The sequence below is a fragment of the Penicilliopsis zonata genome, assembly GCF_001890105.1.
Source record: "Penicilliopsis zonata CBS 506.65 unplaced genomic scaffold ASPZOscaffold_25, whole genome shotgun sequence".
In the NCBI taxonomy this organism is placed as follows: Eukaryota; Fungi; Ascomycota; class Eurotiomycetes; order Eurotiales; family Aspergillaceae; genus Penicilliopsis; species Penicilliopsis zonata.
This window is the reverse complement of record NW_019208931.1, coordinates 39088-62470: the sequence shown is the minus strand read 5'-3', so window position 1 is coordinate 62470 and position 23383 is coordinate 39088. Positions and strand designations below refer to the sequence as shown.

The 23383-nt window shown below is 45.8% G+C and overlaps 8 protein-coding genes across 8 annotated transcripts; 5 read left to right on the top strand and 3 right to left on the bottom strand.

Annotated features, from left to right (window-relative positions):
* Positions 1-39: 39 nt before the first annotated feature.
* ASPZODRAFT_76111 (hypothetical protein) lies at positions 40-2273 on the top strand (the record flags this gene model as incomplete). The annotated part of the gene is made up of 5 exons (XM_022730063.1): positions 40-470; positions 614-827; positions 894-1361; positions 1394-1468; positions 1590-2273. 5 exons carry the CDS (start codon positions 40-42, stop codon positions 2271-2273), a joined length of 1872 nt encoding a protein of 623 aa, XP_022577291.1.
* A 454-nt stretch (positions 2274-2727) lies between these two features.
* ASPZODRAFT_155048 (hypothetical protein) lies at positions 2728-4563 on the top strand (the record flags this gene model as incomplete). Its single annotated transcript, XM_022726162.1, has 5 exons — positions 2728-2934; positions 2979-3278; positions 3352-4240; positions 4299-4469; positions 4517-4563. 5 exons carry the CDS (start codon positions 2728-2730, stop codon positions 4561-4563), a joined length of 1614 nt encoding a protein of 537 aa, XP_022577290.1.
* A 405-nt stretch (positions 4564-4968) lies between these two features.
* ASPZODRAFT_2119063 (hypothetical protein) lies at positions 4969-7777 on the bottom strand (the record flags this gene model as incomplete). Its single annotated transcript, XM_022727782.1, has 3 exons — positions 4969-7303; positions 7360-7470; positions 7521-7777. The coding sequence occupies 3 exons, from the start codon at positions 7775-7777 to the stop codon at positions 4969-4971; spliced, it is 2703 nt and encodes a 900-aa protein (XP_022577289.1).
* A 708-nt stretch (positions 7778-8485) lies between these two features.
* On the top strand, positions 8486-9680 carry ASPZODRAFT_20055 (hypothetical protein; the record flags this gene model as incomplete). Its single annotated transcript, XM_022727519.1, has 4 exons — positions 8486-8629; positions 8682-9175; positions 9242-9309; positions 9361-9680. The coding sequence occupies 4 exons, from the start codon at positions 8486-8488 to the stop codon at positions 9678-9680; spliced, it is 1026 nt and encodes a 341-aa protein (XP_022577288.1).
* Positions 9681-14220: 4540 nt separating this feature from the next.
* Positions 14221-15330, top strand: ASPZODRAFT_124743 (hypothetical protein). The gene is made up of 2 exons (XM_022721403.1): positions 14221-14738; positions 14792-15330. Exons 1-2 carry the CDS (start codon positions 14322-14324, stop codon positions 15140-15142), a joined length of 768 nt encoding a protein of 255 aa, XP_022577287.1. The 5' UTR covers positions 14221-14321; the 3' UTR covers positions 15143-15330.
* Positions 15331-15704: 374 nt separating this feature from the next.
* ASPZODRAFT_76034 (hypothetical protein) lies at positions 15705-16837 on the top strand (the record flags this gene model as incomplete). The annotated part of the gene is made up of 3 exons (XM_022730061.1): positions 15705-15916; positions 15982-16272; positions 16321-16837. 3 exons carry the CDS (start codon positions 15705-15707, stop codon positions 16835-16837), a joined length of 1020 nt encoding a protein of 339 aa, XP_022577286.1.
* Positions 16838-18414: 1577 nt separating this feature from the next.
* On the bottom strand, positions 18415-20423 carry ASPZODRAFT_146946 (hypothetical protein; the record flags this gene model as incomplete). Its single annotated transcript, XM_022725208.1, has 4 exons — positions 18415-18918; positions 18964-19801; positions 19897-20263; positions 20312-20423. 4 exons carry the CDS (start codon positions 20421-20423, stop codon positions 18415-18417), a joined length of 1821 nt encoding a protein of 606 aa, XP_022577285.1.
* Positions 20424-21616: 1193 nt separating this feature from the next.
* On the bottom strand, positions 21617-23237 carry ASPZODRAFT_2119056 (hypothetical protein; the record flags this gene model as incomplete). The annotated part of the gene is made up of 5 exons (XM_022727781.1): positions 21617-22447; positions 22642-22750; positions 22809-22932; positions 22977-23124; positions 23163-23237. The coding sequence occupies 5 exons, from the start codon at positions 23235-23237 to the stop codon at positions 21617-21619; spliced, it is 1287 nt and encodes a 428-aa protein (XP_022577284.1).
* Between the last annotated feature and the right edge of the window lie 146 nt (positions 23238-23383).

The following is a 23383-nucleotide window of genomic DNA, read 5'->3' as shown; positions in this document are numbered from 1 at the left end:
TGCGTACATCTACTTATATCAAGTGCCCTGAATCTCAAAATGGACCAGCCAGGCAATGAGGAACCCAAATGGTTCCGTGGTGTTTACCTCTGCGCCAAAGCCTCTACTGTGATCTTTTTACTTAACACAACCCTCATCGCTGTTGCTGCCGGTCTTGCTCGGAGATACCCGTCGGAAGGCGACTTTGCCAGTTCCTTGGTCTTCTATGAGGGTAGCTGTGAGGTCTCAAAGCGATGGGATGTGATACTACACTGGGCGATTAATTTTCTAAGTACCGTGATTCTAGCAGCAAGTAATTATTGCATGCAGACTCTTGTCGCGCCAACAAGAGAGGAAGTTGATGCTCAGCATGTCAAGTATCAATGGCTTGATATTGGATCTGCAAGCATTAGGAACTTATTCATTGTCGGACGATATCAATTCACTCTCTGGCTGGTATTATTGATGACAACAACCCCGTTCCATCTATTGTAAGTATAAGGGGAATTGATATATTTTTCGATCAATACTGATCTTACTCGAGATATAATTCATTGATATTTCGAGGCCTAGTGATGAATGAATTGGCCGTTTTTCTTGGGCCTAAAGATATAAACTCAACGAATGTCTGGAGCCTGACGACGACCGGGCTGGAAAAATGCTTTCACTCGCCTATCCTTTCTGACTATGAAAGAATTGAGTCTGATTCATATCCAAGCTGGCATGAAATGGCTTCTCTCATTGCGGAAAAAGACCACGAGCGAATTACCTACTCGCAATGTCTTCAATTTTCAAGTTATCCAGTGACAGGAGTCCAGTCTATTATCCTTCTTGGGGATGAACTAACAGTGAGAGAGGGGGGGAATGCATCAGTGCTCTTTGTAGCAGATGATTTATGATATAATGATCATAAGAACAGTCCACCTACAGTGCAAGCCATACCATTCTTGAGTCATATTTTGACTGCTGAAAGCGACTCTCTCATATGCAATAATCTGACCCAATGGTATCAAGATGATCTCTCAAACTCTCAAGAATACACTGTCTCTGAATGCTTGCTGTTGAAAACTGATGAGCATTGCCAACTCCGCTATAGTCCACTAATCTGCATTGTGATCACTTTTGCGACATCGACAAAGGTGATAGCCATGTTTCTTGCTGCCCGAATCAGCTCATCTCGATCACGACCTCTTTTTACCATTGGTGACGCAGTGGCGTCTTTTCTGGAAAGACCAGATCGAATGACAGAAGGACTGTGTTGGGCATCAAAAACAGAGATTTGTGGTGGATGGAAGATTGCTTTAGAAGCCCCTTCCACCTATACACAGCTATCACAACCTAAAAGGTGGATGCGAGGAGCTAGTATATGGCGGTGGTTAACAGTGCTGTTTCTGTTAGTTGAGCCCTTCAACAGACCCTTACCCTAGGCCTCAAGCCCATGGCTAACAAAGTTCAAGTTGTTCTACCTGCTTTGCGCTGGCGTTATATTGTCAGATAGGAGCGTCGCGAGAAGATTTCGAGAGAGCTTCTTCACTCCAAAAAACTTTAAAGACCTGTGGAGCGGCACTGAAAGAAAATAAAATGGATATACCAGCCTCGATTTCGATGAGGGGTATGATTATTTCGATGGCATCCATTCAACAGCCGCTATGGTCATAGCAAATCTTCCACAGCTACTGATCACTATCACCTATTTTGCCTATAATAATGTCCTCACCTCTATGCTCGTGGCAGTCGAGTATAGTTCTTATGGGAATACTCGCAAACCATTGCGAGTTACATGGCCTGTTGAAAACAGCCAGCAGCAGTCAACCTATTGGCTAACTATTCCGTATCGATATGGGCTCCTCTTCCTGATTATTCAAATGATTATCCATTGGCTAGTTTCGCAAGGCTGTTACTATCTTTTCCTCACCCCTTATACCATTATTGATGAACCTGATCCAAATAATATATATAGCGGAATTTTTCTTTCCCCGCTTCCAATTATTTTAGCTGCCATTATTATGGGGTTCATGTTATTTATTTTGATTATGTTATCATTCAGACAGCTCAAGTCAGAGATCCCACTGGCAGGATCTTGTAGCGCTGCTATCAGTGCTGCTTGTCACCCCCCCAAAAGCGAGAATCTAGAGACCGTCGCTTTGGGCTTGGTGACCTGGGGAGAGACAACTGAACGCCCACATTGGGCGTCTGATTTGAATTCATCTGGCAGGAAAGCACAGTGGAAGGGACATTGCAGTTTTACTTCGTTGGAGACAAGACGGCCTTGGTTGACCAGATCATATGCTTGAATGTATTTTGAATCAGCTATAACTATCAATGATCAGAAGTTGTATCTATGGAATATATTTAGAACATATAAATAGAGATAGACATCTATTTAATCAATCTAATCTATTTAGAAACATGCCGGCGGGGTGGAGACCAACCGGGCGATTCTCCGCGGGGGTGGGGCTCCGTCTGGGGGTCAACAGCGAATATATCAAATGGGTTATTCTAACTGCAGACTGGAGGTCCCGTATACCCCATTACTCCGTACTCTGGACTCGGTACTCCATACTATTACTCCGCAACTACTTCTCTGTGGCCCCACCCGGAGCTCCATTCTCTTCCCCATTCTCCGTCCCCAGATTCCGGAATGCAGAACTATAATAAGGTGGCCGGGGCACCGCTGCTACACCCTGCATGATGAGCTTCTAGCATCCTGCTGCTGGTGCAACACTACTGGTATATGATTAATCGAAAATGTCGACCATCGTTCTGACCGATGAGCTGCGCACGTTTGACGTGACGAAGCCCGAGGTCGCGGAGCTGGTGCGGCACGCGCAGGAGAGCGATGCGGCCGACCGGCTGTTGACGGTGCGACAGGCGCTGTCCAAGTACAAGAAGGCCGTCTTCTGGGCGATGTTTCTTTCCACCAGTCTTGTGATGGAGGGATACGATTTAGTTATTGTAAGTAGAAAAGTATACGCCCTAGTATACTGCTAACCGGCTAGATCACCTCATTCTATGGACAAAACCAGTTCATCGATCGGTTCGGAGTCATCTCCCCCAAGACTGGCACAAAAGCGATCCCCGCGAAATGGCAGACAGGCCTGTCGAACTCGAGTATCGTCGGCCAACTGGCGGGACTGATGGTCAACGCCTGGGCGCAGGACCGGTTCGGATGCCGACAGACGATGATGTTCTTCATGTGCTGGATGGCGGTGATGATCTTTATCCCTGTGTTTTGCAACTCGCTGTCTGTCCTGGCGTTTGGAGAGGCCATGTGCGGAGTGTCCTGGGGTGTTTTTCAAGTATTTTCCTCTCATTTTCCTATCATTTTTCCTTTATTTTTACCCTCTATTAGAAATCTTGCTAACGGTATAGACCCTCTCAACCAGCTATGCGTCTGAAGTCGTTCCTACCGTGCTCCGCCCCTATGTGACGGCCTACGTGTGCATGTGCTGGGGCGGCGGGATCCTGCTGTCCTCGGGCGTGGTGAGGGCGGTGGCGGGCATTGAAGGCAACCTGGCCTGGCGTCTGCCCTTTGTGCTGCAATGGATCTGGCCCATCCCGCTATTGATAGGCGCCTACTTTGCCCCCGAGTCGCCGTGGAACGCCGTGCGCCGGGGCAAGCCCGAAGAGGCCCGGCAGGCGCTGCACCGGCTGGCGCGCGAGTCGCCGAATAGAGAGCGCGAGGTCGAGGCGTCGCTGGCGTACATCCAGCACACGACGAAGCTGGAGCAGGCCGAGACGGCGGGCGCCAGCTTCCTCGAGTGCTTCCAGGGGACGAACCTGCGGCGGACGGAGATCAACTGCGTCGTCTGGGCGGCGCAGATCCTGTGCGGCAACGCCCTGCTGGGCTACTCGGTCGAGTTCCTCGAGGCGGCCGGCTTCTCGGAACTGCAGGCGTTCGACGTCAACATCTCCCTGTCGGCCTGCTACATCATCGGCGGCGTCATCTGCTGGCTGCTGTTCCCGCATCTCGGCCGGGCAACCATCTACATGGGCGGGCTGACCTTTATGTTCTTCTGTCTCATCGCGATTGGCGCCCTGGGCTACGTCGATGGAACGGGCGCCCAGATGGCTGTCGCCGTCCTCTTTGTCATCTCCACGCTGTGCAATATGATCACCACAGGGCCCGCCTGCTATCCCATCGTGGCCGAGACGCCGTCAGGGCGCCTGCGATACAAGACGATCGTCATCGGGCGAGCTGTCTATAACCTCACCGGGATCGTTTCCAATATTCTCACGCCGCGAATGATTTCTGCAACTGGTAATTCATCTCTATGTATATCTAGAACTACATCATTCCAGTTATACTAACGGTTTAGCATGGAACTGGGGCGCCAAAGCAGGCTTCTTCTACGCTGGAACCAACCTGCTGTGCAATATCTGGTGCTGGTTCCGCCTGCCAGAGACAAAAGGCCGCACCTTTGGTGAGATCGACCTGCTCTTCCACCACCAAGTGCCGGCCAGGAAGTTCAAATATACGAAAGCAGATCGTGAGTTTCATCCAAATGTCTACTGTGCTTATGCTTATGGTATATAGAATTCTCGTATGAGCCTGAGAAGAAGGAGGCGGAGCATGTGGAGTAATGGATTATGCATAGTCAATTTATCTGTTAATCGATTTTGTTTTGTAGTGACAGCTGTCAAAAGTATATATCATTTGTAGTGTACATATACTAATTTCAGCTGGTATGTTATTTAGTAGTAATACTCACTATACACTGCTAAGCTATAATCGATACAATACTCGCCCCAGGTATGAGGGTTACAGTAACTATAAATACTACCTGGAAATGATGTACTGGGCTATTTTTAACCATGGCTTGATATGCCGACGACAGTCCACTATAGCTTAATATCAAGTATAAGCCACATTCAGGTTAGGAACGCTAAACGTACGTAATGTAACCCTAACCCTAACCCTAACCCTAACACGAAACCCTAACATAACCCTAACATAACCCTAACATGAACTGCTCTACCAACCCACTGTTAAGTACTCGCTGCCTGGATATGCACCGGGACTGTAAAGGTCTGCTCCCTCTGTCGGGGCAGAGTCTCAATGACGGTGGCCTCCCCTTTGAGCGAAAACTCCATGCTCAATCTGGCATCAATATCGAGCGTGAGGGTGTAATCACCCGGATACAGGACAAGATCGCCGGTGACATCGGTGCGCGCCAACGAGCCGAGACTCACGTTGAAGACGAGCGTGTCCCGTCCGTGAACGGGGATGGAATGGGCTCTGTCAAAGGCGACAAGTTCCCTTTTGGCGTACGGAGCTGGTCCGGCGTTGGTGGTGGAGAGGAAGAGCAGACCGACATAGTCGGAGGCCATACCTTGTTTTCCCCTGCCGATGTTTTCCACGATAGCCGATAGAGTAGCGAAGGAGATGAGGTCTGTATACGATGCTTCTGCTGTATGCTTGAGAAGATCGGCAATCTGGTACTCTCTCTTCAACGTTGACGCCCACTCGAATGCAAAATCGGTATAGTGAAGCCCGAACCCAAAGGGAACCACCGCATCGCCCGTGTACCATTTATACGTCCTGCCTGGGAACGACGCCGACGCATTGGGCCGCAGGTTCATATCGTACAGACTGACCTGGTCGACGTATTTGGCTGGATACTGCGTGACGGGGAGCCGTCCGGCGATGGATTTCTTGCCCGTCAACACGTCCAGCAGGGCGTATCCCCCGTCCTGCCCGGGATACCCGGCCCAAACGAGGGCGTTGACCGAGTCGTTGGCGAGCAAGGCCGTATCGTCGATCTGCCCGCCGCCAAACTGCACCACCACCAAGGGCTTCCCCGTGTCCGCCAGCGCGGAGACAAGATCCAACTGATTGCCCGGCCAGACGATCGAAGACCGGTCCCAGCCCTCTCCCTCGACAGTCTGGTCGATGCCCCCCAGGTACAGCACCAGATCGGCCTCTTCGGCGATGGCGACGGCGGCGGCAAACCCGGCGGTACTGGTGTCGGTGATGTTCGTTCCCAGAGCGTATTCCACCGTCTCCCAGGCTGTAGAGAACGCAGTCAACGGGCTGTGCAGGTACGGCGCCACGCCCTCGTAGCTCCCCTGCATCTGCGTGGTGGCATTGGCCCAGGGGCCGACCACCGCGAGGCGAGGGTATTTGGCAGTGTTCAGAGGGAGCAGGCCGTCGTTCTTGAGGAGCGTCATCCCCTCCACGGCGGCTTCGTAGGCGAGCACCTGCGCATGGCCGGTGTTGACGTCCTTCCACGCGAGTCCGGTATAGGGCGAGTCGCCGTCAAAGTAGCCCACGGTGAACAAGGCAGAGTAGAGGCGCGACAATGCCTGGTCGAGAGTCGCTTCCGTGGTCATCTCCGCCGCCAATGCCTGCGTCAGGTTGCGGTACGTATAGCCGCAGTCCAGATCGGTGCCGGCGTTGAGGGCCACGGCAGCAGCAGCAGCGGTGCTGTCGGTGAAGCTGTGCGGGCTGTAGATGTTCGCCACGGCGTCGCAGTCGGCCACCACGTAGTTGTACTCGCCTGTGAAGTTGTACGTCTCCCGCAGCATGTCCCGCAGCAGATACTCGTTGGCGCACGAGGGGATGCCGTCGACCCCGTTGTACGAGCACATCACGCTGCCGACGTGCACGTCGCGCACACACGTCTTGAAAGAGGGCAGATAGAAGTCGCCCAGGTCCTGCTGCGTGGGATCCAGATTGTTGCCCTCGCGGTCCGTCTCGATGTCGTACACGGCGAAATGCTTGCACGTCGCGATGATCTGCTTGACCTCTGCGTTGCCATGGTCCCCCTGGAGGCCCGGGATCAACTGCCTGACGTATTCCTGGATATGGAACGGGTCTTCGCCTGGGGTTTCGGCGCCCCGGCCCCAGCGGGGGTCCCGGAAGGGGTTGATGTTGGGCGTCCAGAAATCGAACCCTGCGAACCCCTGGTTGGCAAAGGCGCGGGCCTCCCGTCCGATGACGGCTGCCACGCGTGAGATCAAGGGGTTGTCAAACGCCGCAGCCATCAGGATCGGCATGGGGAAGCTGGTTGCGTAGCTAAAGGCGCTGCCGTTGACCCCGCGGAAGCCCACCCCGGGGCTCCCCGCAACCCCGTGGAGAGCCTCGCTCCACCATTCGTACGCCGGCAGCCCCAGACGGGCCGCCCCGGCAGCCACGCTAATGACGTTGTTCACCTTTTCGTCGACTGTCATGGCAGACACCAATGCTTTGACCCGGTCTGCGATGCTTAGCGAAGTGTCACACACGGCGGTTGAGCACAGGGGGGAATATTCGCAGGCAGCCGTGAAGGGGAGGCTGTGAGAGGGGAGATCGGCTGCATTGTTCACTTTATAGAGGTCCATCCTAGCAGTTCAGCATCATACTCATCATAAGATACTACATAATATACTATTACTCACACTAAATCTCCTCCACATGTTGCTGATGCGTCGGCTGGACAGGCATAGTCGCAGAGACTTTCATTCACCTTGACTGCAGAGCTGCCAATCTCATCGCCACAGAAACATTGACTGGAGACCATTAGATATGGAGCATTCATTTCTGTTTATTCCTTTCTCACTAAGATGTCTGCACCCCGCTGTACTGATAGCCCAGTTCACCACACCAGTCGGCACAGAACTGCGGGGCATCGAAGCTGTCGGGCGCTGAGTTGATCCCTGTCAGCGTTGAGCCGGTTGCGTCTGTATAACAGCCTAGATGGGTGATGGAGGCATTATACACTGTCAGTGGTTTGCCGCAGGACGAAGAGGAGGAGGAGGAGGAAGAGGAGGAAGTAGGGGCAGCAGCCACAAGGGGGAGGAACAACCAGAGGGACATTGTAGTATACATACAAAGATAGTATGTATTGGAAATGGATGGTAAGTACTATAAGGTATAGTCAATATATATCTCAGTATTGTCTGGATAATTGATCTGGATCCGGGGTAGGATCTGGGGTACTTTAGCCGGACTGTTAATCGGCAATAAGGGATCAGAATAGCCGGAAGGAATAGACCGAGTCCTTAGCCATCGGATAATTAAGCTGGTAAAGTGGATTCTGTATTCTGTATAGCTGTATATTCTCCATATACTAGGAGAATTCTATGTATACTGACATTCTGTATCTTCTATTATACTATTCCATGTATATACTAGGAGACTACTCTTGCTCATCGCCTGTCTCCAGGGCAACTTATAATTCAGTCTCTAGGGATGGATCACTGCCAGATTTAAGTTAAATAAACGAGTCTAACTAAATTGAGAATATTGGATGACATCTGAATAGTACCTAACCCTAAACCCTGACAACCCTAATGTAACCCTAGTCTCAAATGTGCTCCGGGTCAAAGGATGCATGACTCGTGTCGTGTCTACCAGATAAACAGTTACCCCATACCCCACACCCCACACCCCTCGGGCGAGTGGGACGCTTGATGCAGCTGGATGAGCGTATACCCCTTAATTACACTTGATTAATTTCCCTTGAGTGTATGTGTATATTGCTATTGTCTTTCTTGAATAACAGTCCTACACAGACCACACATTATGACTGCCCTCCAGGCCGCCGTGATCGGCTCCTCCTGGACAGAAACCGCCGTCGGGCTGCTCTTCTACATATTGCGTCTGGTCAGTACCTGGACGTTTGTTGGCAGAGCGCGGTGGGATTTAGCTCTAGTGACTATTGCCGTGGTAGGGAAAACAACTTAACACTACTTTTGATGATTCTAATCCTTTAATGCAGCTCTTTGCATGTGCTGGACAAGTCTTCCTGCAGCTGTCAGTGAACAATGAGATGGGCGAACAGATAATGGGCCTGTCAGAGAAACACAGGGCCGCCGCCCTCTTCTACGGCTGGGTCTTCCAGCTACTCTCCATCACAGCCAGTATGAGCGGCAAGCTGGCCATCCTGGTCTTTCTCATCCAGATCCGTGGCCGCCATGAGAAAAAACCATGGTTCCTCCTCGTGCTGGCTGTGCTTATTACCGCCATCAATGTGACTGTGATGGGAACCCTGCTGGGCCAATGTGTCCCCATGGCAAAACTGTGGAATGACTCTATCCCGGGCAGCTGTGAGCCTGGAAGACGAGTCAACCAGGACTTTTCCTTCTTCCAAGGCAGCTTCAACGCCCTCGCCGACGCCGCTCTGGCCTCGTATCCTGTCCATCTCTTCTGGAAGCTGCAGATGCGATTCCGCTTGAAGATCGCGCTTATTGTTCTGATGGGGATGGGGTGGATGTACATACTTTTTTTTTGATGCTTATTCAAATCCTCATGCTGATATACTTATACTGATATACTCAGTGCGTCTGCCTGTTCGGCCGTGAAAACATACCAACTACAAGTCTTGTCGCGGACATCAAACACTACATGTACGCCTTAATCCCGGATATTGACTATTGTCTACTTATTGATTCCTCCAGACGCACAACCTCCCCTCCTGATCTGGGTCTCCACAGAAGGCTGGATTGTAATTATCGTCGGCTGTGTACCCCCCATCCGCCCCCTGGTTGACCGGCTCTTCCAACAATTAGGCTTCACAAGCAATCGCTCCTCCAACAAGAATCCCACTAGGGTGCCCTATACCACCAGTCGATCGGGTAGGGCATACATATCCGCTGGGCGACGCCCGGAGGATAATAGCTGGGTGGAATTGACGGCGGTGGACCGAAAAGACGACATGGTTCCCCGGTCGAGAGTAATGGTCGTCACGGATATTGAGACGATGTATGAACAGGATTAGTTTTATTTCTTTCTCCATTAGAAATCTCATCTCAATATACAAGATACGGAGTACAATGAATAGACTATTCCTTATCTACCAGATACATGTCTATACTATACTAATCTTATAACCGTGACCACTGCGGCCCGGCCCGTTGCCTACCCATAAATTTAATTAAAATAGAATAATAACACTATAGACCAGATCTATATAGAACCACTTCACCTGATAGAATATTCCAGCTTATAGGGCTCCTGTACTAAGAGTGAAATGCTGAAACGACAGACCTTGCTACACCCGGACAAACTGAAACCGGATAAGCCATCATCCATCCTCGTATCCGGGGCTATGGCGAAACATGCCAGCAGCTGCACAATGACCTCACCTCAATGCGTCCCTGGATTTTGCCTGACCCTTAACGTGGGGCTGGGAGAGCCTGAAGCGAAAGAGGAGGGATTGTGGGTGTGGGATCTCGAAGGCGTGGCCAAGAGTATCCCTCTGACAAATGACATTTCTATTCCAACTCTTTAGTATACCTACCTAGTAGGTGTTGGGCTTTACAGATATAGTTTTGGTTTAGGGCAGGATTTCAGCATATCTTATATTACTACTCCTATTTAGTCTAGTTTTGTACTGGTTCTCTGAGTAGTTCACCTGCTTTAATAGCCTCTAGTAGAGGCACTAGAACTTTGTAAGAAACCCCCCATGAGTAGTATTTCTAGGTTATCTACTTCTACTTAGAGCCAAGCAATTCAATATTTAGAACAGGATAGCATTTGAACTTTTGAACTAGGTTGTAAGAAAACATAACATCTCCACTTTTAGAAAGCAGCACGGACTAAAGTATTAGATAATCAGAAACAAGATATTGGGACCACTTATAGAAGGCTCTTACATAGCTGGGAAGTGATACGCGTACAGCCCCCAGCTATACAGGTACAGCCCCCAGCTATAGGCGTACAGCCCGTAACTTCTATTTATAGTTAGTATTAGTATATAGACAGCCTAAGATATGCTATTTATATTATTTATAAATAATTATTATTTATATTCTATTTATCTATAAAGATTTGTCTACACGTCCTTGACAGAGCTTTATAATATTTAATAATAGCTTTAATTAATATAGATCTTAAGGATTTAATTTCTCCTAAAGATTTAATACTCTCTCTTAATCCTAATATAGATCTTTACTAGTGCTTAGCTTCTCCTAATTTAATACTATTAACTAATACTAATACCTTTATAAATAATAATAATTATATTATTCTTAAACCTAGGGCTAAAATTCTACCTCTAGATATCTTTAATATACCCTTTAATAGCCTAAATAAAGTTTTCAGCTACTTTTTTAGCTTTATATAAGAGTATAGATTTAGTATTATAAAGTAATATTTAGTTACCTATAATAAGATAATATATTAGGTTTATATCTATTATGACTTTAATAGTATATATAAAGGTAATCTAGATATATTAAATTAAAAGTAAAGGACTTATACTTAACTCTAGGACTATCCTTTTAGTACTATTATTATATTTATAAAGTAAGATAATAAATAGACTATATAGATTTATATCCTAAATTATAATTATATAATAATATCTCTCTCTATATATCTAATAGTCCGCAAATCAGATCTTAATTACTTTAGGGAGGATATTAATTCTTTACTTTTATAAGGTCTTATAGCCTATTAAACCTTATAAATTATATATAACTAGTGCCCTACTATATTTATTTAGCTTTATAATATCTATAATTATTAAGTATTTCTCTATATAAAGTTCCTTAATGGCTATATATCTATTTAGGCTCTATTAAAGAATATGCTAATAAATAATTTCTAGATATTTAATTATATTATCTATAATAATTATCTTATTAGTCTTTTTAGGGCTTATAAGCTATTAGTCTAGTATTTAAAGACTACACCTTATATCCTTTTTATAGACTATATATATAAAATAAACTATTATAATATACCTCTTCTTAATATTATTAGCCTATACCTAATAAATAAGACCTTTTATATTAGCTTTAGGTTTATTAGTAATAAGAAGTAGGCATCCTATAAGTTTATTCTATATACCTTATAGAAATTATATAGTAAGCTTAAACTTAAGCTACCTTTAATAATCCTTATAGATAAAGATTAAGCTCTATTAAATATAATTATAACTATTTTACTAGATATAAAATATATACTTTATATCTAGTATATTAATATAAATATCCTAAAGCACACTAGGCCTCACTTTTAGGTTATTTATAGAAATATTAAAGATACTAGAGATTTCTAAAAAGTAGTTAATATAGCCTAGGAGAAAATACTTAGGATCTAGATATAGATAGTTTATACCTATACCCCTTTAAAGATAAGAGATAAATAAGACCTATTTAAAATAGAATATAAATTATATCTAGACCTTATTATTTATATTAACTTTACTTAATTAGTCTCTAATATAGCCTATAGATTCCTTTATAGCTATATATATTAAATTTTTTATATTAAGAACTATATAATATCTTAAAATAAAGCTATATATTAAATTTTAAAAAGAGATCTTAGGGGCATAAGAGCTGATCTTCTTATTATATTTTAGTCCTTTAAATAGACTATTAAGTCTTAAGTAGAGAGTATATAGCATACCTTAGCTTAAGAGCTAAGCTTATAATTAATCTCTCTTCTTAAACCTCTTTATTAAGATGTCCTTAATAAGATATTATTATATACTTTTTAAGAAGTTATAAGAATCTATTAGTAATATTTATAGCCTTAATATAATAAATTAATATTAGAGATTTAGGCCTATATATCCTTTATAACCTATACTTAAGGGATACCCTATATCTATAAAATTAGATAATATATAAATATAGGCTATTCTTTATAGATAAATAACTTTTATTAATAATAGTATCTACTAGCTTTAAACCTTATAGTTAATAACCTTCTAAATATCTTAAAACTATATATTTAGAGGCGTACTTATAGGTGCTCTTTATAATCTTTAAGTTATTATAATCTAAATAACTTTAAGATTTTAAGAACTTATAATATAGATTTTTATACTAGTTAAAGATAGTCTATAGCTATATCTATATAGTTATCTATATAGTTATTTATATAGTTATCTATATAGTCATCTATACAGCCATCTATATAGTTATCTATATAGTTATTTATATAGTTATTAAGATAATAAGTAATATTATCTATAGTCTATAAGAAAGGGAAATATATAGGGATTTCTTTATTATTAATAGGTATTATATCACTTTAAATACTTCTATAAAGTATAAGTAGTTTTAGATAATAAAGATATTATTTATTAAACCTATTTAATTAAGCTATATGCTATAGCTGGCCTATAAAAACCCTATTCTTACTTATTATTAAATAATTTATTTAACTTCTTTATTATATAGCTTATAGTCTTAAGGCCTGTCGCCATCTCCTTAAAATATATCTATATCTTCTTATAGTCCTTTTTATTAGCCTTCTTCTTAACCTTATTATCTTTCTTACCCTTCTTACTCTTCTTACTATTATTTTTTAATAATAGGTTTATAGGCCTACCCCTCTTACCCTAGGTCCCCTTATTATTACTAGTATTATTACTAGCACTATTATTAATATTCTACTTAGTTATTTTTTTTAATTAATAGTCTATATATCTCTTTATACTATTTATATAACTTATAATAAAGAGAGTATTAAGATTTACTACTACTAAAGTGGCAGTTTACATATAATCCCTTAAGAAGATCCTTTTTCTATATATACTCTAAGAAGGGCTCATCTCTCTTCTTATAGTTAATATATAAAGAATATTATAATATGCCCACCACCTGCAATATAAGAGCTTTATAGTTTATAGACTAAGAGATATTAATCTTTATTAAGTTATAGCCTACTTATAGAGTTGACGCCTAGGCGGCCATTTTCTTAATTATTAACTATATATTAGTAGAGGGTTTAATAATATTAGTGAGGTTAAGCGCGGCCATTGCGGACGCCAGAGGGCTAATAATAAAGAGAGAATAAAGGCTTATAAATATAGATTAGGGGCTAATAGATATAGATCTAGATATAGCCTTAAATATAGCTTTAAATAAAGGTGCTATTTTTATATATAATAATTTATAAAGATATAAATAATAAGGTATAAAGGGGAGAGATAGCTAACTTAGAGAAAATTAAACTATATAAAGATTTTTAGTATATATATATAACCCCTATATATTCACTATATCTATTAATTCCTATTAATACTATTAAGAATTGGCCATAAATATGGCCCTCTTTATTAGGCTTACTATTATTATCCTATTTATATAGGTGATCTAACTATAAATGGAAGTTACGGGCTATACGCCTATAGCTGGGGGCTGTACCTGTATAGCTGGGGGCTGTACATGTATCACTCTCCACATAGCTAAGCACTAAATTTATAGTGCTCCTGGGTGGTTCGGAAAAATTACTATATGAAGCTTAGACAATGGCCTAGACAATTTTTAATGGTCTAGTGGTCTAGCGCCGCCCCCAATGCTACTTACCATGGTAAGTTTATCTCACCTTCCGCTCTTTACTGATGCATATTTCTACCCTCATTGCCCTTTCATTTTGAACTCATCATCAGCTCAACAGTATGGCCAAACCTGTCTTTGTGTTGGTGCCCGGCGCATCGCAAAACCCAGCTCATTATGCCCATCTCCTCCACCTCCTTCAGTCCGCAGGCTATGGTGCCCTAAGCGCTCTTCTACCCAGTGTCGGCTCCCGAGATCCCATTACCGCATCTGACGACGCTGAATACGTCCGTTCTCGCATGCTTCTGCCTGTGCTGGATGTCGGCCAGCAGGACGTCATCCTCATCAGCCACTCGTATAGTGGGATGCCCGCCAGCGCGGCCGCCCGAGGACTGGGGAAGGCTGATCGCCTCGCCGAGGGCAAGTCTACGGCTGTTCTTGGGCAGATCTTCCTCGCCTCTCTCATCTTGCCTGGCGGTGATGGCAGGAGTGTACAGGATTCCTTTGGCGGACACCTGCCACCGCACATCCGGCTTGACGTAAACAAAGACCAAAGAAATGATTGAATAGATGAATATCTGACTGTTAATAGGAGGAAAGGAATCTTCTGTGCTGCGACAACCCCATCCCGCCTCTATTCAACGACGTGTCTCCTGTCCTCGCTGAAGCCGCCTGCCAAACCTCCCTGAGTCACGGCGCAACCTCAATGCTGAGCCCCTGTCCGGCTGCTAGCTGGAACACGCCCGCTTTCCAAGACCGCATCGCCTATATTCATACGCTGGACGATCGGGCTGTGCCGTACGAGGCGCAGCGCATGATACTGCAGGCGTCGGGACAGAAATGGATCACTCGGGAGATCCAGAGCGGACACAGTGCGCAGCTGTCAGCGCCGGAGGAGCTTGCGAAGGTTATTCTGGAGCTGGCCAAGCAGTGGGAGGCTTGATGGACTAGAAACAGAAATAGGTTTGGGTGATATATGGCACTTAGTGCGTCTAGAACCTACATACAGTATAAACAGTATAGAGATATCTTAAATAATATTATGACTGGATAATCTATCTTGTTTAGCTAGATTAACTGCAATCAGCAATGAGAATGCTGATCAAAGGAATAAAAATAGGCCCGACGGCCCTTCAGCCGATTCAATACTATTAAAAATGTGATACTATATTTAACTTTACCAGATTCAAAGCAGAACTATAACCTTATAGCTTGGTCTTCTAGCAAGGTCTTTTAACTTGACTATAGTTATTATTTTAGAGATAGCTAAGCATGATAAATAGATTGTAATTATAAGCATATCAAAAATAACTGATCCAATAGTTCTTTACTTAATAATGATAAGAAATCATATGCTGTTGGTCGGCGATCAATTCTGCCGATAAGTTCCGAGATGCCCGATTCCACCCGAATAGGCTAGATAGTCGGCGATCCAGTGTGATATAAGTAAATGCATCTAGAGTATATTCTTTATCAAAACCAACGAAAACTAATTACCAACGAAGATGTTTCGAACTCGACTCTTACGCTGTACTACAGGACGTGCCACATATCCAGTGCATCCTCTGTATACAGTGCAAGCATATATTGTTCCTTTTCATCTCACGGATACTACAAGACTCCTCTCCAATGCCACTCCGAATCGGATCAAAGAATATTTCCCCCCTCCTCATATCCAGGGAGTGAAAGAAGTGAAATCTGCCTGGGAGCATCCAATGTAAGGAATGCCTATACCTTCTTGAGAATAAGCAGTGTTGCTGCCCACAAATACTAAACATATAGATACACTGAATCGCAGATGCGGGGAATCAAAATCGCCCACCGAGAAGCAACGAATTGGTCCGACTGGGTTGCGCTGGGAACAGTCCGGGTGTTCCGCTGGGGGATGGATTTCGTGACGGGATACCGCCATCCACGCCCAGGCAAGCGCATGCCGGCACGATTCGAGATGACCGAGAAGAAATGGCTGGCGCGGTTTGTGTTTCTGGAGAGCGTGGCGGGCGTGCCTGGCATGGTGGGGGGGATGTTACGGCATCTGCACAGTCTACGGCGAATGAAGCGAGATAACGGATGGTAAGGCCTTTGAAGAGGCTTGGAAGATATGATACTGATGAATTATAGGATTGAAACCCTGCTGGAAGAGGCGTACAACGAACGGATGCATCTGTTGACGTTTCTGAAGATTGCAGAGCCCGGCTGGTTCATGCGATTGATGGTTCTGGCAGCGCAGGGCGTCTTCTTCAACGGCTTCTTCGTCTCATATCTGATCTCGCCGCGCATCTGCCATCGGTTCGTGGGTTATCTTGAGGAAGAAGCGGTGATCACGTACACGCGGGCGATTGAGGAGCTCGAGCAAGGGAAACTTCCTGGTTGGACGCATCTCGACGCCCCGGACATTGCGATCCAATACTGGAAGATGCCCCCGGGCCAGCGGACGATGAAGGATCTGCTGCTGTACGTGCGGGCAGACGAGGCCAAACACCGCGAGGTGAACCACACGCTGGGCAATCTCAAGCAAAATGCCGATCCCAATCCCTACCAGACAGTGTACAGCGACACCACCAAAAGCCATCCGAGCAAGGGGGTCGATGTGGTCAAGGAGGGGGGGTGGGAGAGGAGGGAGCTATTCAATGATTGATTCTATTATAGACCTATACCTGAGACTATACTTTGTACGAAAGGACTCTGCCATATTCAAAATCATTATAAATAATTCAATGCATATAGTATACCCTGTATTAAAGACTGAAATGTATATTATATAGCCAGATGTTTTTCACAGTAGCTGAATGAAGCATCGGCAGTGAGCAAGCCTATCTTGGATAAGATCTAGAGCTAGAGAGTCTACTCGATATGACGATGAAAAAAGTCCACCCAGTCAAAGAAACTGCGCTTGTACTTGCGAGTCAAAAGTCCATCCGTGCGATTGACCGTCTGCATCCCGTACATGTACGTGTAGGTCCCCCCACTCGTTGTTTTCGACAAGCTCTAGTAAAGGCTTCGTTCGAGATCGTACCGTTTGGCGTCTTCCGACTTGCGTAACGGCCAGCGGTCATCTGCGTATGACTGAAGGGGATGTAGACAGCGCCATATGATGCTGCTGTCATAGTGCCAACGGCAGCTGCGTTGATGCATCTCAGATGGATGAGCAGTTGAAGGATGGAGATCAATACCCAAGAGTGCATTTTGCAGTATCTTTATTGCCAGGGAGTCAGATACATAATAGAAGAATAGAATAAGGGCTTACTTATACTCATAAAGAATAAGGACTCTCCAAGCCAGGCATTCATCCAGTACACTCTCTGAGGGATTTTAATCGCGTGCCACCAGAGAAGTAAAATAATGACTATTAGACAGTGCAATATGATGTCTTTTACCTCTCTGAAATCTCCGCATTCATTGATAGAAAGATGCAAGGGGTTTGGACTTGCAAGGCTTGTTATTGGTAAGGAATATTGCGGGGAGAAGAAACCCTGCTCTTCCTCGTATAGTTTCTATCTCAAAGTAGAAGTGCAATACGACGGACGCCCTTGACGGTGTCATATCAGCATTCACATACTGCATATTTCTGATAAGTGTTCATATATTGCATAGTTCCGATGAATTGCCGTTGTCATTGAGCAATAGCTCTGGCTGCTGCCGAGGGAGAAAGGCAGCCTGATTTAATTGACTGTTTTACCTAAATAACACTGATGCTACACTATCATTCATTAATAAGATAATAATCTTATCATGGAATATAAGTTATGATTTATTAATAATAATGCTGCTGTTCACTGCCAGGCTAACCAAGGTTATGAAAGTAAAAGTACTAACAGGTTTACTCTAAAGTATACTATTCTTCAGAATATGTAGGCTAATATCTAACTATATAAAGCTCCCTGATACTACACTCGAGTAACAGGACCTTCATCTGTATGCTTTACTACATCTACTTGGCAAAACAAGACTCAGTTCACACATATAATGATGAGTAGAATAATAGGGATATGTATTATGATTATCTAGTAGCAATATACCGAGTATAGAGTCTATTCATATTATCAAAGCTTAAACTCTAACCCTAACCCTAACTCAAGGAAAACCTCAAAGTGCGACATGCATTAATATACAGATTTACTTTAATAAATAGAAAGCTAAGCTACTGTATAGATAGGAAGAGTGAATGCCATGTGAATAACAGTGATAAATATCAACCTTGATAACTTCCTAGACTCAGTACTCTGTGCTAAGAGACAAAGAGCTGGTCAATTTGATATCCAATACACTTGCCCCCACATAGACATTGTATATCCCTGACTGCAGCTCCCACTGCTGGCCGACAACATCCCACACGCTGAGATCCCGTCTCTTCAAGTCAAACTGGACCCGAGTGAGTTCGCCGGGGGCAAGACTGACTTTATCAAACCCGCGGAGAGTCTTCTCCGACCCGCCTGGAATGCCCACGTACAGCTGCGGGACTTCAGCCGCCGTGACGCTGCCGGTGTTGGTGATGGTACAGGCGACGGAAGCAACCACATTCCACAGCGAGGGTAATCCGCCCTGCTGGATTTCTGTGCCTGGCGCATACGCTGGAAGAGAGGCATTGGACACGGACACAGCAATGTCTGAATATGAAAAGGTACTGTAGGTCAGACCGTATCCGAATTCAACCTGCGGCGTGATGTTGTGGGCGATGGAAATAGCGGTAGTCGATATCAATGCCTTCGGTATAGTTGACTGTGATTATTAGCTTTGTTCCTTTATTTTTGCAAAAAGAAAAACCATACCTTGAGTATAATAGTCTGAGGTGGCACTGGGTCTTGTCGGAGCCAACAAGGCACCATAATCAGACGCCCTTTTGGCAATGGTATAGGGCAACCGCCCTGAGGGGGACTGACGGCCATACAAGACCTCCACCAAGGCCGCGCCGGTGTCCTGGCCGGGGAGATGGCTGAGAAGCACTGCCGTGACGTTTTCATTGTCGATCCAGGCATCCACCAAGCGAATCCCGGCATTGTGAATCACCACGACGGTGTTGGGACACTGGCTGGCGACGGTTTCCACCAGGGCATCCGAGTCAGGGTCTGCGAGCCCCGGCCGATCGCGCGATTCAGTAGAAAACTCGTTGATCAAAACAAGACACACATCTGTTCCCACCGGCACCAGCGGGTTGAATTCCGTAAAGTCCCAGGAGAGATAGGTCCCATCGAGGCGGGCCTGGGCGCTCAGGGCCGAGAATGGGTCGTGGATGTATGGAGGCGACACCCCCCCGGAGCCACCACCACCGATTAAAGTGCCGTTATAGGCAGACTCTGGAAAAGAGGTCAGGTAGGTCAGGTTGTCGAGGGCAAGGCTGTCCACCATGCCCAGGGACTCGTCGCCCATCCACCAGGCCATGCTGGCCGGGGGGTTGACCTTGGGCGGGGCGGGCGCATCGTAGCCGTAGATGGCCATGTGCTTGGGCTTGGACAATGGGAGGGTGTTGTTATAGTTCTTGAGCAGCACCTGGCCCTCGACGGCGCCCTGGAAGATGGTCGGGGTGGCCGCTGGGTTCCGGGCGTCGACGTTGTCGCCGCCCAGGTTGGCGATGACGGACGGCATGGCATGCCAAACCCTGGCTCTTCAAAGGGGGCCAGCTTGTACCAGGTCGCCAGGATTCTATACAGTGAGTGTTGAGGCGATAAAGGCTGCTGTGCTGTGCAATTCAAGACTCACCTGGTGGCCATGTCGTCCAGACGGGCCTGGGTCATGGAGCCATTGGCCACGGCCTCGCTCAGGGTTCCCTCCCAGTACGTCGAGTCCGGCATGGCGACGTCCAGGCCGGCGTTGGCACTGGCGATGCCCGTCAACTGGGCACTCCACTCGGCCCCCCGAAGGCCGTTTCCAGCATCTGAAAGACACATGCCCGGATAGCCGATCGAGGCAACCCCGTAACTGAGACCGGAGCAGCCATTGATAAACGCCAGAGTCTCGCTGTCGTATCCATATGTCATGTTGTTTTTCTCCTCGTTGGTGAGATTGGCGACATCGGCTCTGGCCCGGGCGTAGGCGGCGCTCCAGTCCCCGAGCCCTGCTCCGGGTGCTAATAGAGATTATCAATGCGTTGATATGATCATGGCAAAAGGCTTACGGGATGGGTATACGGGAGGAGAACGGCCATAGGACCAGAAGAGCTCCAGTTCAGTAAAGTTGGTGGCCTGAACAGAGGCTGTGAATGCAAGAACCGCAATGAAGCTCGCCATGTTGCTGCTGCTGCTGCTGTCAACATTAGGAGGACTCATCATTTTATAAGGTAGGTGATACATGGTAAGCAGTAACCCTAATTCCCCATAACCCCGCCTCCACACTCGCTCCGGGCCGTGTACTCTCGTACTCGTATTGAGCTCCGAATTAGGAAACCATATGCCGAACTGACGGGGTATTGCCGGCTGGACACCCAATAAGATGATTAACCTGTCCTCCTGAAGGTTTAGGTTGTTGATATTGATGTAACTGCACAAAGCAACTAGTAATCAGGCACCAGGCAGAAGAATATCAGAGGCCAGATAGAATCCACTGCAATGACCTTGAAAGACAAGACTCTTAGATGATGGCGTGTTCTCTGTCTATGCATGGACTTAAACAGGAGTCTAATATCCAGAGATAGGTTATAGGGGAATTAAAGAATATATTTAGCTATAGACTAATATCATATTTATTTCTATAGGAATAGGGTTTAGGGTTAGGGTTTCTAAGGATACTATATTACTATTTATAGATCTTCAGGACTTAATATAACATATAGTATAGAGATATACTGAACTACTGCTGCAGATTGGGATACATTAGCACCATGAGATTTCTGACAAGGCTCAAAGCTTTTTGAATGATTTGAGGTTAGAAGGAAAGTCTTTATATTATCAAGGGTTTATAAAAGCCCTTATGGATCTAACTACCACTAGTTTATTAAGATACTGGATATTAATCTTCTAAAAAAAGCTCTAAATCATGGTTTATTATTTGAATAACTTAAAAGGCCAGTATTAAGGCTGATCCTATAAATAGACCTAATTAAGCTTATCCTATGGCTAGTGGTTGATATTAAGTATATGGTAAATTGTTCAAGTACTCTACTCTAAAATAAGGAATAAGGCACCCTTTAGATAGAGAATAAAACATTGAGTATTGTTTTATTTTCTTATTAAACTTACTATAGATTCTCATATCTCTAGAGCTTATTATTAACTAGTTATATTAATCCCCTATCTAAATCTCTGGTACTGCCAGGTCACTGCTTACATAGCTATTGTTTTAAAGGACTATATAATAATGGACCATGGTTAAAGAGTGTTGAAGAAAGTAATAATGCCTTAATATTTTATATAGGCAGGGCATAAGGGAACTTTTGAAGCAGGTCATAATGAATAGTTGATATATTAACTATATTATTATAATACTAATACCCCCCCCGCACCGCATATGTCGCCCCCTGGACCAGCGCTGGTTTAGAGAATGCGCCCTGAATGACAGCCGTAGGCTCAAGAGCAATACCGCCCAGTTTGATAGACTCGGCGGTGCCATCCAGCCCCCAGAGCGTGAGTGCCAGATAATTGGGCCCGGTATAGTCAAAGATACCCTCTGGAACAGGAAAGCTGGTCTGCGGGCCGATGTTATTGATCATCTCTCCAAACTGCCAGCCGTTGACAAACAGCTGGACGCGCAGAGCAGCCGGGGATCCGGTAGGCAGCGAGGTATTGGCAAAGGTGACGCTGAGCGGGATGTCGTATCCTACAGGCAGATCCAGGTCGAACGAGGTGGCAAAGAAAGCGAGTCCAGGGCCCGACAGCCCATCATGGACCGGCGACCGGATCTCCCAGGTGCTTGTCGGGGCGCCGGGGAGATGGAATCCCTGGCGCTCAGCATACATGCCGCCCTCGTTGAGGGGCCCCCGAGTGAGATCCCAATAGTGGTCGCCGCCCAAGTTGCCCGTCATCTTCCAGGTGAGGTCGGTCTGCGAGTGGCCGGCGAGGGTGTGAAAGGCGGTGCTGGTGTTGGTGAGGAGCGGCGTGGTGACGAGGTCTTGCGAGTCGGTATATGTGCTGTACACGGGAGTCGCCGGCGAGCTGGTGAGATAGTCCGGACTGGACTGCAGGAACTGAGCCTGCAGCTTCATCTCGCCGTATTTGGGCCGCGAGATGGTGCGGTCCTCAGCAATGGCTGCTCCGTAGTCGTACGAGGTGTATCCCTCGGGCTGGCCGAGATTGCCCCAGTTGGTGCCGCCATAGATCTGACAGATTAGCATACAGACATCTGAATAGACTATCTAATAGACTATCTACTAGACTATCTACTAGACTATCTAATAGACTATCTAATAGACTATCTAATAGACTATCTAATAGACTATCTAATAGACTATCTAATAGACTATCTAATAGACTGTCTAATAGACTGTCTAATAGACTGGCGATCAGAACTGACCATGTAGACATTGAGAATCGTCGTCCGTTGGCCGTACAGCTCTTTCTGAAAGACGCTCTCGAATTCGGCGCCGACCATGGATGCGCACACGTCCATTCCATTCCCTCCCCTGGCTCAAGAGTCAGGAACATCCTCACCAGGAGAAAGAGGAAATGAAAAAGATCTACCAGTTGTCGTTGGAGCCTCCCTGGAACTCGGTGACGGCGACGGGGTTGGACGGGCTCATCTCCAGATGGACAGAGTAATTGAACAGGGTCAATGGATTCTCATCCATAGTCCACGCGGGGGTGCCTATAACATCAGTATACCTTCCGTCTATACAAACAGAGACATACACGAGCCCAACTCGAGAGGATAAGCATCATAGCCGTAGATGTCGACTGCCCCCCGGCCACTCCCAGGGACCCAATCGCCCAGCGGGATCATGTCGTTGGCGGTGATAGGGATGGCAATTCCGGCATCGCGATACTGGTTCTCGATGTACTGCATGTAGGTCTTGTTCAGACAGGGTCAAACGTCACCGCCGTCTGCTTTGACGATGCTGTGCCGCCGGCGACGGCCAGCAGTGCGCCGAGAACAAGTCCAGTCCAGTGCATGGTGCGCAATCAAGATATACACAATACCGTTGTGTGCAGAACACGGTGAAAGTCTATTATATACTTCTATACTTCTCAGGCGGGGATATAGCCGGTGGGGAAAGAGTGGGCTCGATTCCGGGGTTGAGGCGCATTGAGCCAATCAT